Here is a 13841-nt window from a genome sequence, read left to right as displayed (position 1 = left end):
GCGTTGAGGAGAAATTATACCCCGCGGATTTCATCCTACCCCCTTCTTCCGTCGCCCCTAAAATTAGCCCCTCTTCTAATAAACTTCCCAACTTCCGAGCTGGCTGGGGCCGCTTTTCCTCCCGATTCTCTGCTATGTTTCAAACCAACGCCGGTTAAGCCCGGGTGGCTGCGAATCGAATTGTCGGCGCGGTTGGGCGAAGGTTTGTCTGTTTCTAGCAGGGATATTTTGTAGGGGTTCAAAAGTGAAGAGAGGCGGCGGCTGGATTCACTTTCCCGCTGTGGTGTGGGCTGGTATCAGAGCTTCTGAATGCTAAAGTTCTCTGCTCCCACTCTTTATGGGGCGAGGGGGGTTCCTTACTCCCTTCTGGGGGAGTTGAAAAGCGAGTTCCGCTTCTGAGCCCGTTTCGAGAACTTTGAAAATCCGAATTAAAAACCACATTCTTGGCGTCCTGGAGGACAGAGCTTTCTGGGGATAAAAGCCCCCCCGTATTTCCCCCACGGGGGGCCCTCGCCTGTTCTGCACACCTTCAGCGAGAAGGTTGGGGGAGGAGGGGAATCAGCCAGTTGTCTCTGCACCGAATTAGCGCGAATTTAAAGGTGCCATTTTCTGTGCTCCTCGAATTGGAGCCAGACCCGATTCCTCATGTGTGCCCCCTTCCTTCGGCCAAGTCAGAACTCCGAATGATTTTCCCCAGGAAAAAATCCCTTTTCGTCTCACCCAAAACATTATCTGTACCCCGACTGTGTGCAAGCGATTCCTCCCGAGGGGTGTCGAACCACCGGTCTACACCGGGCATTTATTTCGAAACAATAGTTTTTTCGAAAGAATAACGCCAGCAGTCACTATTTTGAAACAATAACTCCCGAAATACTGATGTCCAAATAGCTATTTCGGGAGTTACTACTTCGAAATAATTCCATAGCGTAGACATCCGAGTTAGGTCGTTGGATTCGATGCTGGTAGACGTAACAGAGGGGTCATAGCCGAAGTACCCCTAGAAGCGGAGCCGCCCAATCTACACAGCTGTACCCCTGGTTCGCACGCGTGTGTGTCTCTAGGGAGCAGCCCTTTCGAGTGGGTGCTTCGTGGGAAGGTTCACGGTCCCCTTTCTCTTCTCTGCGGTGTAAGGGTGCAGGTCCAGTGAGAGAGTGTCTCTCATTATAGGAAGGGGGAAAAAAACCTTCAATTAGCCTTCAAAGAAAGGTGCGATTTATTCCCCTCCCCCCTTCTCGGTTTTTAATGGCAGGTAAGTTCACGGTCACCTTTCCACCTGCCCTGGTGGCTTGTTCGTTTCCTGGAGGAGGAGTGGGGGTCAAAACAAACCCCGCAAACCGAATAGGAATTGGAGCCAAACTCCGCGGCGCGGCAGATTGAAACTGGCGCATTTTGGCTCTGCCCGGGCCTCCCCCAAAGGGAGCCAACAGCCTGGGGAGACAGGTTTATAGGGGGCCTTTGCCTGCCCTTCCTGCGATTGTCCAGATCGCTCCCTGGCTGGCCACGTCTCCCCTCCAGCGGGCCGGGTGGTGGGGCGGCAGCCTGGTGTTCCCGTGTGGACAGGAACCCCTGCGCCCCCTAGTCCCGACTCCGGATTCCCGCGCCAAGCAGAGGGGTGGGGATGAAAGGACCAGGGTGGATGCAGGGTCGCCAGCGGCTTGTATTGGTGCTCGGGGCCTGAACTTCCCTTTGAATAGGAAGCGTCGCTTGCCTGCGAAGCTGTTTGCTCAGCACCAGGGAGCTCTGGACAGCTCCCAGCCTGGGCACACGCCGCCCGGCTCGCAGACAATAGCAAACCGTGGGGGCGTGTGGGCGTGTGGGCGTGGGGGGGACCAAAAGCTTGGCCTTTGCCAGCCCCTTAGTGTCACTTCGGGGGCCATCATGAATGACTCAGACCTCTGCCTCCCTCCGAACCAGCTGGATGGCCCGGCTGCATTTAGGTAGGGGTGATATCGGTGCCCCCCCATCTCCACATCACCTTCCTGGTAGACAGAGGTTTTATATCAGTGCTGCTGGGGAGGGGTGTTTTTAAAAAATAATAATGATATATTTTTTAAAAATTCTGCAAGCAGGAATATTAACCTACACGCCCTATGCGCCTTATCTCAAAACGTTTTCTTTTTTCTGTTTGGCAAATCATACATGCATTGCACCAGTATTTCGATTTTTTTTTTTTTTTTTTTTGGTGGTTGTTCTAATTTTATCGCGCAAGTACAGTGCAGAATAAAGGAAAGGAAAAAAAACATTGTTAAAAAGATTGCAAGGAGACGCCAGCTGGATACGAGACAAGGAAACTGCATTAGGCTTTATACAATCTAACGTGACTCTTCCAAAAGTCCCTATATATTTTTAAGCGTGTTGCCAATCGACAGCTGCCTTGAAGACAAGTTAAGCATCTGGGAACGGAGTCGCTCTGAAATCTCCTTTGCCCCTTCACTCAAAAAAAAGTACTCTGAGAATGCTTAGGCTGAAAGAATGGGGTCTCGTGTATATATATTTAGCATGAGTATTTCAAGTAAACTAGTAAACATGACAGAGTCAACATTTAATATTTATTAATTGTCGTCTTAGGACGCTTGTTAATTACACTTTTGAATCAAATCACAACTGACGGCTGCTCTTAACGTCAAATGAGTATACTGGTGCATTTCACAGAAGAGATCAGCTCTAGTGGAATTTTCCACTGTGAGTAATACTTAAAACATCCAATTGAATACGAGTTTAGAGTCTGGAAAAATATTTCTTTTTTATACTGATGCATGCAATTTATTTATTTACTTTGTAAACCTCTCTAGCTTGTAAGCACCCCCCACCCCACACACACACACTAGTTTCTGGTAAGTTTCTCAGCCTCTGTTTCGTTTGCTTACATTTTTTGATCTCACTTTTGAAAGATAGTGTCAGAAAGATGTAAGGGAAAATAAAAATTTGGATGCCTTTAAGATCTGCCTTAGGACGCTATCGAAAATGAAGAATAACTTTGGGGCGTATGGAAAACCGAGAGACTTTGTGTGAATGATTACAGCAAACCAATACTGATTAAAAATTACATCATTGTAAGAAACTGTCTGTTCTTTTGCATATCATTTGACATAAATATTTATTAATCTTAATTAAACGGAACAGAAACACAAAAAGCACTTCTGGTGTCTGATAGACATTTTCACCTTTGCTACAATTTTTTTTTGTAAAACTTTTTTTAAAACATTTATCAGAAATTCTCTTCCTCTCTTGTATTTAAAAATGCTGGTATGTTTAAAGGTGTTGTAGGCAGGTTTAAAATATTTCATAATGTTTCCTGATTTAAATGATGCGTTAAAATCGGAATAACTAATAATGAAACAACTTAGACTGATGCACCAAAAATAATTCCAGGATATATCAGTTTGGGTCTTGAGATCATATTTTTATACGGATGTATTCCTTACACAAATTTCCCCTCCCTCCCCCCAAAATGCATTACATAAAGAAATAACTTAAAGATTACTCATTATAGGAAAAATAGCCAACTAAAATATATAGCATAATAAGTGCTTTCTTCACACCACCTTTATAATTTGCATATTTGCATTTTTTTTGCTCCTACCCATGCATAACAAAACATTTTTGCCATTTCATAGAAATCTTTTTTTCCTCTTTTTTAAAAGTTTTTAAAACAGGTAAAAAACATCATGACACACAATTTGGAAAATATGTTACTTGTGGTACAAGGGTGTTCAAAAACGCGGAAGTCACTGATTGTTAACAATGAAAGGAACATAAACATTCCGTTCCCTTCAAATCAAAAAGTGCACCTTTTTAACCTCAACAAGTTGCTTGGTCCATAGTCTAATATTCCATATGAATTCTTTTGTGTTTTACTTTTCTAGTTCAGTACCTACTTGCATAGATATATATATATAGATTAATCTTCTGTTTGCCTCTTTATTGCTTCTAAAAGTTCTCACTGCATTGAAATGCTGATTTGAAGTTGCAAACATTTTTTTCTTAGTTACACTTCCGTGGGATCTTATATTTAATCGTCGGAAAGAATACAGAATTCCCCCTTTCTGAGATAACCCCTTCTAAAAGCATCTTGAATTTAAACGAAGGAATTAATTAAAAACCCAAATGGGCTGGCCTGGTTTAAAATGTACTTTGATGTGTTGCCAAACATATATTTTATGTGGGAGGGGGGAGGAAAATTTGCTTTATTTCTCCACTTTTCTCCCCATTTTTTTACTAGCAACATTTTGCTCTTTAAAAATGATCGGGGGAGGGGGAGAGGAGCATCATTTTCCATTTTTTCTCCCTAAAACCTTCTTTCCATTTGTCCAAAATAGACATTGTTTCAATCGACTGCAACCCCGAAGGTTAGCTTTTTTTTAAATAATAAACATTTTTTACATCATATATATATATTGCACCAAAGTAAATTTTCTTTTCAGTGTATACTCTGTTCTGGTCTGCTCTCTGGGGGGATAATTAAAAGGGAGACTGGTTCACAGACAGCTTTAAGTTGAGCTTTGTGTGTGTGTGTGTGTGTGTTACAGGGAGACACCTAACAATTGTACGTTCACAGTTTTGGGGTGAAGGAGGCAACATTTAAACCCTAGGACAGAATGGAAGTGGGGGGGGGGTTGCTATGTGCAGTGGCGGTGAGGGGGGGCGGTCGGGGTGGTCACAAGGGGGGTTAATTGTGGAAGAAGGCATTCAACTCTTCGTACATGGGGCCTCGCTCGTGGTGCAGGTGCATGTCGTAAGGCAAGATGTTCTCGGAGTGCACCCCAGCGCGCATGGCGGAGGAGCCAAACACCAAGTTGTGGCCGGCCGGCCGGGAGCTGGGCAGGGCGGAGTAATGCATAGAATAGTGGTAGTTTTTCTCGTGGTCCGGGGACGAGTCCTGCTTGAGGGAAAAGTTGCCATTAATGCACAGGGGCGGGCTGAGGGGGGCGTCGTACTCCGAGCTGTTGTAGTCGGGGGACGCGTTCCCATAGAGGGTCTCGTAGGTGGCGCAGTAGGCATGTGTCCGCAAGGCGTGGGAGCTGGCCATGGTGCTGGATTGGCACTGCGCGCCCGACAGCCGCGCGCACGGGTAGGGGTAGGGGTGCAGCGCAAAGGAGGAGTTGGGGCCGTGGTACCGCCCGCCCTCCTGGCCTTGCTCCGTGAGGAAGTTCCGCGAGTTCAGCTGCAGGCAGCCGGCCACCAGGTTGGTGGTGGGCTGCGACAGGCCCTTGCACAACGTCTGCACGTAGCTCACCAGGTCGGGCCGCTTGCCCGAGCGCAGGATCTCGGAGAGCGCCCAGATGTAGTTCTTAGCCAGGCGCAGCGTCTCGATCTTGGAGAGCTTCTGCGTCTTGGAGTAGCAGGGCACCACCTTGCGCAGGTTGTCCAGCGCCGCGTTCAGGTCGTGCATGCGGTTGCGCTCCCGCGCGTTGGCCTTCTGGCGCCGCAGCTTGGAGCGCTCCAGCCGGGCCTTGGTCATCTTCCGCTTCTTCGGGCCTCGCTTCTTGGGCCGGTCCCCTTCGGCCTCTTCCAGCCCTTCCTCCTCCTCCTCCTCCTCCTCCTCGTCCCCGCCTAGGTCCCCTTCCTCTTTGTTTTCGCCCAGGGAGCCTTCCCTCGCCTCCTCCTGCAGCGGGCAGCTCTTCCCTTTCCTCTCCTCCGGCTCGCTGCCCTCATCTTCGTCGCACTCCTCCGCCCAGCCGGGAAATTTCTGCACGTCGGGGAGCAGGCTGGGTTCGTTGAAGAGCCTCGTCAGCATGATGGCTGGAGGGGGGGGAGGGTTGCGGGGCGGGCAGGGGGAGGGGAGGAGAGAAAGGAAACATTTTAGCGACGCTCCGGCCAAAATGCCCTTGGTCACCGTCTGGGCCGGACCTCCCCCCTCCCCAGTCTGCGGTTCGGTGGCAGGAAGCGGCCCGGCCCAGTGTGTGGGGGTGTGATTCGCTGGCTCCTAAGAACACTCGCTTTGGGGGGAGGCAATTGAGGACCCCCCCCCCCCCACGGCTCAATGGGAAGGAGAGGGGGCAGTTGGCAATGGCAATGAAGCTGGAGGGGGTTGCTAATGTGATGGCCTTTCTGCCCTTGAGCGCAGCCCCGCTTCCAGCGGCACCGCCTTAGGCACCTCCACGCCGGGAGCTCAGTCCAGATCCACCCCGCTCGGCCGTGGATAGGCGGTTCGCTCCCAGCGAGCGACCCGTTCGGCAGGGGGGCAATGACCCGCCTCCCCCCCTCGCCGGCTGCTCAATCCGGGCACAGGGGCTAACGGGGTCGAGGGATTTGGGCGGATCAGTCGGGCACCCGATTTTTAGCCCTAAATCGTTGGTGGCGTTTCCCGCCGTCTTTAGTGTCGCCCCGTTTTGGATCAGGAGCGGGGGTTTCAATGTTCGGACGCAGATTTCTCCCCACGCGTGTCTGTGCCTCCCCCCCCCCAGTGCCGGCTTCTCCCCCCTCGTGTCCATTTCTGTTCCGTTCCTTGCTCGGGGCTTCAACTTTTCCTTCCGTGGGGTCAGACCCGTTCCCCCGGCTTTCGCCCGACTTGACACAGGCCGCCGGGTTCTTGTGAATAACTTCGAGCCCCCTTCTCTCTAGAGGGGCCCGATCCGACCCCCCCCCCCCCCCCGGCCCCGCTTGTCCGACGTGGCAGGCGACTGCCCCCCCCCCTCCCCACGCCACGTCTGGGTGGGTTTGATCAACCCCCTTGGACGCAGCCAGACCGAATCACACTCCAGCTGCGGTTTCAGATCAACCCCCGAGAGGCTAAAAACAAATAAATGCACGGAACGGGGGCGGGGGTAATTTTTTCTTTAAAAAAATCCAAATTAACTATTAAAAAAACGAATCTTCCCTGGCCCCCAGCCCCACTTCCAGACACCGGAGCGTCTTCGCTGCCACTCCGGAGTTAGCACCGTTCCCCGCCGGCTAGCCCGGTTCTCTCCAGCCAGGCGACCGACCGGAGCGATCGCGGGTCAATTTCCTTCGCCTTCTCTTTGTCTGTGTGTCTGTCTGGGCGGGCAGGGCGGCTTTGGCTTTTGGGAACCGGCAACATTGGAAGCCGGAGTCTTCTGGCTTCGAAGGCACCTTTCCTCCATTAAAAAAAACCAGCCCCAAATTCTTCGCTTCATCTTTGTTCCTCCCCAAATGCGTGGGCCGAGAGATCTACGGTACCTCGTTCCCTGGTGGCACCGCGTCTGGACCAGAGTTGATTTGCTCTATTTTCGGGGGGCATTCTGGCGGCGCTAGAGCAAATTCAATCGGGGGAGGGGGGGGATCGAAATCAGACCCCTCCCCTGTCGAGATCGGGGCTTACCAAAAAAATAAAATCAAGCCAGTTCTGGAGGAGAGAAAAAATAAATAAATAACCACGGAGGCGGCTTTTTTAGCCGGTCAAGTGGCTAAGCCCCCGCCGCCCTCCGCGGCGTCCATAACTTACCTTCCGCGCTACCTGGAGAGATGCTTATTTCATTGTCCCTGGCATCTTCTGGGACCAGAGCAAGGCTCCTCAAGGCACCGCGGCTGCCTTCAGCGCGCTATCCAAAAGGAGCAGAGTGTGGCATGCCTACCCAGCAAAGGGGGTACCAGTTCTGATGCCAATGCCATATGGTTGGCACGTCATCGGCAGGAGCTATCACATGAGAGCCAGTGATTGACATGCGCCTGCATTCAGGGAGATTTTTCTCTCTGGGGAAGGAGGAATCGCCATCTGTCACTCTGTACTCAAAAAAAAAAAAAAAAATCCAAATCTACAGATCTGCCCACACGCTGCAGAATGGGACCGCGGTCTCCCCAGACAGGGCTCGGGTTGAACAATGAGGAGGGGGCGAGCCGGGGCAGCCCCCCCGCTGGAATGTGGGGGGCAGACTCCTGTCCGGGGGAGGAATAAGGGGTACGGGGGGGACCCAGATCTAGCTCAGGCGGTGAGCAGGCTGCAAAAATTAACCAGCCCGGTTTCCTCCCCAGAGCTGCCACCAGCGAGCCAGGGAAGGAGCCCGGTAGCAGGGGGTGAGGGGGAGGCTCCCAAATTGACGCCCCCCCTTCTCAGGAGGGCCGAGCCAGGTGCCAGGGAAGGTTTCTAGCAGAGGACGGTCCTTGCTGCTGGATCCAATCCACACCGAAGCTGGAACTGGGCGTGGGGAGGGGCTGTGATATTGATTAGATCCCCCCTCCCCACACTAAGCAGGTTAGAGGGTAGGTAAATGTCTGGGCATTTGTCAATATCACACACACACACACACACACACACACACACACACACACACACACACACACACACACACGAGGAGCCAAGGGCCCCAGGCCTAGGTCCTTCCCACCCTAGAAGCTAAACCCAGACCCAGACACCCCCTCCCACCAGAGCACGTGGGAGAGGCCGGTTTCTCAGCACTCACCCCTCACCCCTTGTGGGTCCCTGGGCTCAGCTGGCTGCACAGCAAATGCCAGGCCCTGACCCTCATGCGCCCTTGGACTCAGTGGGTTGCTTAAACAGCACTTTAAGATGCCACCGTCATACGCCCCCCCCCCCCCCCCCCGAGTCAGCACTTCCCTGTCCCCGCTTGCACCCCACAGCCCTGCGGCTGGTCTCCCGCGTGACGCGCAAACCCCACAGGAGTTGTGGGTGCTACAGGCACCTTGAGCTTAGGGACAAGGAGCCGGCTGCAGAGGGAATGGGGAAGCCAAAACAACACCTCAATGGGGGGGCGGGGTGAAAAGCAACCAGGTTACCCATGGAAGTTGTTTATTTCCAGGTAGTAACCAGAGAAGGGAAGCCAAATAAGCACAACAGTGGCAAGAACTCTCAGGCAAATCTGATGACAAGCATTAGGGCTGGCAAAGCAGAACTGATCTCAGAAGGCAGGGTCAGGAGGCTGTACCTAGAGGGGGGAGAGGGAGAGCGAGATCTCCCCACGCCGAGACGCTTGAACTGAGCAAGGTTCCCAGATGGTGATGGTAGCTGGGGGGTCCGGAGGGTTGGAGCGGGCAGAACAGAGCCCCCAGCACGATCAGCGAGGAGAAATCCCAAAGGAACAGATGCAGCCTTTAGATCCAGGTGTCAGAACCCTTCACCCCTGGCTTCGTGCGGAAATAACAATCAAGAAGGACTCTAATGTGGGTACGTCGCCACCGCACGCTTATTTCGAAATAGCACGTTTACACTGCAGGGACGCCCCCAAAGTAGGCGGAGGCAGGCTTCCCTAATGCGGAAGGCCCTGGGGAGGAGCTATTTCGAAAGAGCAGCAGTGGCGCGTCCACACTCCGGCTATCCTGACCTAGCTCTTTCGGAATGAGCGTTATTCCGCGTGGAATGAGGTTTCCAGATTTCGAAAGAAGCCGTCTGTTATTTTGAAATTATTTCGAATTGCTGTGTAGACGCTCGCATTGCTATTTCGAAATCACGGTGCTGTGTAGACACACCCTCGGTTTGCTTGTGGGTCAAGGGACTATTCTGAAGTGCTTTGATTGGATCATTCCTGGCTACGGGCGATGTTCCTTCCCAGGAGCTGATCATGCTGAGAGGCACTTTCAGTATTTTGGATACCAACACAGTAGGGGTGGGCAATAATGTTTACAGGGGGGCCACTCAATGAATTTTCATTCGGGGTCATGGGCCGGATCTGCCCAAGAAGGGGCGGGGCCTGGGGCAAAAGGGGGTGGGGCCTGAGGTGGAAGGGGCGGGGCTGGGGACCAGCCTCCCTCCAGATTTGTCTGGGGCCAAAGGCTTTGAATTAAAAACAGAGCGAAGGGGCTCGTGGCTCCCTGCCCTGCTGCTACCACGTTGACTTGCACCTGCCTAGGGCTGCTGCAGCTCTCTGGAGGGCTCACGGCTCCAGCCCCTGCTGGGGTAGCGCTGCGACTGGGAGCCGTGTGGGCCGGCCCGGGTTCATTAGCATCTAGAGCAGAGATTTCCCATCAGGCCGTGCTTTCCTGCTTTCCGTGTCCCAGCCTGCAGTGGGGTTCTTGCTTTGGACTCTCTGGGCTCCATTCTACATGGTCATGGAGACTTCCTGCCCCATCTTCCACGCAAATGAGGCTGGCGGTGTTTCCTTTCCCCTGTCACCCTGTGTGTGTGGGGGCCGGCAGGGGCATTGGGTGGGTCTGTCCTGCCTTTTCATTGCTTTGGGTACTGGCTTTGGGGCCAGCAGAGGCGGGAGGAGAGGGAAGTTCTTCCATGAGCATGATGGGCTGGCTCCCCAAGAACACAGAGCGGGTAGGTAACAACACACGCGCGCACACACACACACACACACACACACACACACACACACACACACACACACACACACACACACTTTCTCTCTCTCACACACCCCTTCCTCTATTTCACACACATGCACACACACGCATGTGCATGCACACACAAACACTTTCTCTCATGCATCCCTTCCTTTATTTCTCTCTCTCACACACACACACACACACACACACACACACACACACACACACACACACACACACACACACTTTCTCTGGCACACACTTCCTTCTTGTGTTTCACACTCCACCCTTCCTGAATTAGCAATCGAAGAGCACAGTTCTGTGTTTTGTTTCCACCTGTAAATAGAGGGGTATGATCAAGATACTCGGCTGCTCCCCGCTGACCTATCCGTTATGTTTGTAAGCTTGCAGTGGGCAGTAAGGGTGTGTCTACACTGCACCTGGAGCTCGGAATAAGCTCACCACTGGAGCTCCACCCATTGCGTAGCTTATTTCGAGTCAATTTTGAAATAGCTTATTTTGTACTTGGCGCTGTCTACACAGCACTTATTTCAAAATCACCCGCTGTTCCGAAAGGTCCCTTCCTCCTTGTGGAATGAGGTCTACAGGGACGTCGGAACAGCAAGCCCGTTATATTTGGATATTTCGGGCTTGCTGTGAAGGGATAGCTATCTTAGGGTACCTCCGGTATCCCGACGTAGCCCTGCAGTGTCGACGCAGCCTAACGGGGTAACGGCGGGTCATATATAGCATAGTGGGGTGTCAGCCCCGTGTGTCTCAACATATCCAGCTCCTTCTTAGCTGAAAAAACAGCTACCTGTCCGCTCCCTTTTCTCCTGCTCTTCCAACCGCAGGGACCTCCCTGTCCCTCAAGCTCTGGGTTGTGGAACGAGACTGAACTCTGCAGGGGGAGCCTGAGTTGGCAGCATCAGAAGCAGGCTCAGAGCAAAGGTGATGCCAGCCAGGCCTGTCGCAGGGGCCCGGGGTAGGCCTTTCCCTGAACAAAGCCCGTGCGAAACAGCATTTGGGGCTGAGACAAGCAGATCACCTGACTTCGCCTCCCCCACTGCCTGTTGGGACACGGTTGAGATCCAGCCTCCTGGCTTCCCAGGAGTGGAGAGCCCGGGATCTGGCCAAAGAACACCAGGTTCACATGGCCAGCTGTCTGCATGCGGCTCCCAGGTGATCAGACACATTCCATCCCTTCACAAAACGTAGGCGTGTCCAGGCCTAGCTCTTGCTCTGGTCTAGGAGTGAGCCACACTGGATAGGCCTCATATTGTCCAAATCAAGCAATGTCTGTCCCCCAGAGGTGCACCGCCCTCGGTAGCGGACCTGAGAGCGGCCGTGCTGCAGAAGTGATTGTGAACCAGAGCTGGGCCCAGTGCCGGTGAGGTGCACGGATCCCAGGTACGTGTGAATGACAAACACAGGGCAGAGGCGCAGGGGCTGTCTTGACTAGACAGGTGTGAGCCCGTGTTCGTGCGTACACACAGGCAGGCGCACGCATGTGGCCAAGTGTGCACGCCAGTGCACGTGGCCACACGTACATCTATGCATGCTCACACGTTTTTCCCATGCACGTGCACCCGTAGGGCCTGCTCCGTGACGGTTGAAAGAGCCGAGCGCCCCTTGGCACTTTGCAGAGAACCCCCGGGCTCATAGGGGCTCCACAGTAGAACCAGGCTAACAGGCTGAGAGGGACCACGCGAGGCCAGAAAGTCTGTCCCTGACCATCCTTACCAGGCATCTGTCCAGTGATTCTCTGGACTTATTTCTGCACAGATCCGGCACCTCCCCCCATTTCTTTGGGGGAAAAGAAAGCTTCCTGTCGCCCCACACCCTGCAGGGGCTTGACCACACCACCGGGCACTCACAGCATCTGCCCGGTGCCCAGGGAGTTGGATTTATTTATTTATTTCGCTCCCCAGCTCCCCGGTTGCCGAGTGACTGGAAAAATGCTCCGTCCCCTTCTGCTCGGCTGCTTCCGTGTGGTGGAGATTGAAATTGATTTTCCTCGTCTGGACGTATTAAGATCCAAAGTGTGTCGCTCGACCCCTCTCCCGAGAGCACGCGCTGGCAGAGGGGAGGGAGGCGGCAGCTTGCGAGGGCACCAGACGCAGCTGCGCAGCTCTGGGGCGGGACGCCGACGCCCTTGTCACGGGAGCACCGGCGGAGGCTCGTTGACGGAGTCACCTCGCCCACCAAGGTGGGGCTTGGTCCTGCCACGAGGCCTGGGGTCAACCTCCCCACGTTCCTTCGTTCTAGGATTCTGCTGTAAGAGCATAAGGGTGTAAGAGCCAGGAGTAAAGTCAAGCCCCAATTCCCCGGGGCGACCCTGGTCTGCCATTGAAACCCAGAGTGGAGGAGGAGGGGGTGTACCCCGCTTGGCCTTTTCTCCACACCCACCTCCCGGAGGGCTCAGGAGCGACCGTGAACCAAGGTCAGGCCTGGTGTCTCCAGCCCGAATCTCCGACGTGGTGCTAGCTGGCCAGAGGCTGGGCCACATCATGCGACTTGCATCCTTCCCTCGCCGGCCTATCAAATCCCTTGACTGACTCTGGCAAGCCGCCTACTGCGCCCTTCCTCATTTTACAGTTGGGGAAACTGAGGCGCAGATGGGGAGTCATGGAGGGCAGGGGCTTTCAAGCTTTTTTTACTCATGACCCGGTTGAAGAAAATGGTTGATGCCGTGACCTGGCACAATGTGACTGGCGCGGGGGCTCCGGGTTGGGGCTGAGGATGGGGGCTTTGGGCAGCTGCTCAGATGCCTGGAAGGGGGTTGAACAAAGAGCATAAGGAGATTGGTGACCGGGAGTTGCTTCATCAAAAGCCCTCAGGAAGAAACTCTTCTTGTTTCATTTACTTAGACGGAGGAGGGGGCTCTGGCTTTGGGGGGAGGAGTCAGGGCTGGGGCAGGAGGGGGCTCTGGCTATGGGGGGAGGAGTCAGGGTTGGGGCAGGAGGGGGGCTCTGGCTTTGGGGGGAGGAGTCAGGGCTGGGGCAGGAGGGGGGCTCTGGCTTTGGGGGGAGGAGTCAGGGCTGGGGCAGGAGGGGGCTCTGGCTTTGGGGGGAGGAGTCAGGGCTGGGGCAGGAGGGGGGCTCTGGCTTTGGGGGGAGGAGTCAGGGCTGGGGCAGGAGGGGGGCTCTGGCTTTGGGGGGAGGAGCCAGGGCTGGGGCAGGAGGGGGCTCTGGCTTTGGGGGGAGGAGCCAGGGCTGGGGCAGGAGGGGGCTCTGGCTTTGGGGGGAGGAGCCAGGGCTGGGGCAGGAGGGGGCTCTGGCTTTGGGGGGAGGAGCCAGGGCTGGGGCAGGAGGGGGCTCTGGCTTTGGGGGGAGGAGCCAGGGCTGGGGCAGGAGGGGGCTCTGGCTTTGGGGGGAGGAGTCAGGGCTGGGGCAGGAGGGGGCTCAGGCTTTCGGGGGAGGAGTCAGGGCTGGGGCAGGAGGGGGCTCTGGCTTTGGGGGGAGGAGTCAGGGCTGGGGCAGGAGGGGGCTCTGGCTTTGGGGGGAGGAGTCAGGGCTGGGGCAGGAGGGAGCTCTGGCTTTGGGGGGAGGAGTCAGGGCTGGGGCAGGAGGGGCTGACTTCAAACAGCTCCTGGTCAGCGGTACGGGGGGGGGAGGGGGTGTAAGGCAGCTTCCTGCCTCTCCTGGGGGGCAGCG

The 13841-nt window shown here is 54.4% G+C and overlaps 1 protein-coding gene across 1 annotated transcript; it reads right to left on the bottom strand.

Moving 5' to 3' along the window:
* Window positions 1-4123: 4123 nt before the first annotated feature.
* On the bottom strand, window positions 4124-7718 carry NEUROD2 (neuronal differentiation 2). Its single transcript, XM_006126220.4, has 2 exons — window positions 7406-7718; window positions 4124-5742 (listed from the first exon to the last, which is right to left on the bottom strand). Exon 2 carries the CDS (start codon window positions 5735-5737, stop codon window positions 4670-4672), a length of 1068 nt encoding a protein of 355 aa, XP_006126282.2. The 5' UTR covers window positions 5738-5742; window positions 7406-7718; the 3' UTR covers window positions 4124-4669.
* Between the last annotated feature and the right edge of the window lie 6123 nt (window positions 7719-13841).

This window comes from Pelodiscus sinensis, chromosome 29, assembly GCF_049634645.1.
Source record: "Pelodiscus sinensis isolate JC-2024 chromosome 29, ASM4963464v1, whole genome shotgun sequence".
In the NCBI taxonomy this organism is placed as follows: Eukaryota; Metazoa; Chordata; order Testudines; family Trionychidae; genus Pelodiscus; species Pelodiscus sinensis.
Note: the sequence above shows the minus strand (reverse complement) of the source record. Positions and strands in the feature narration are given on the sequence as shown.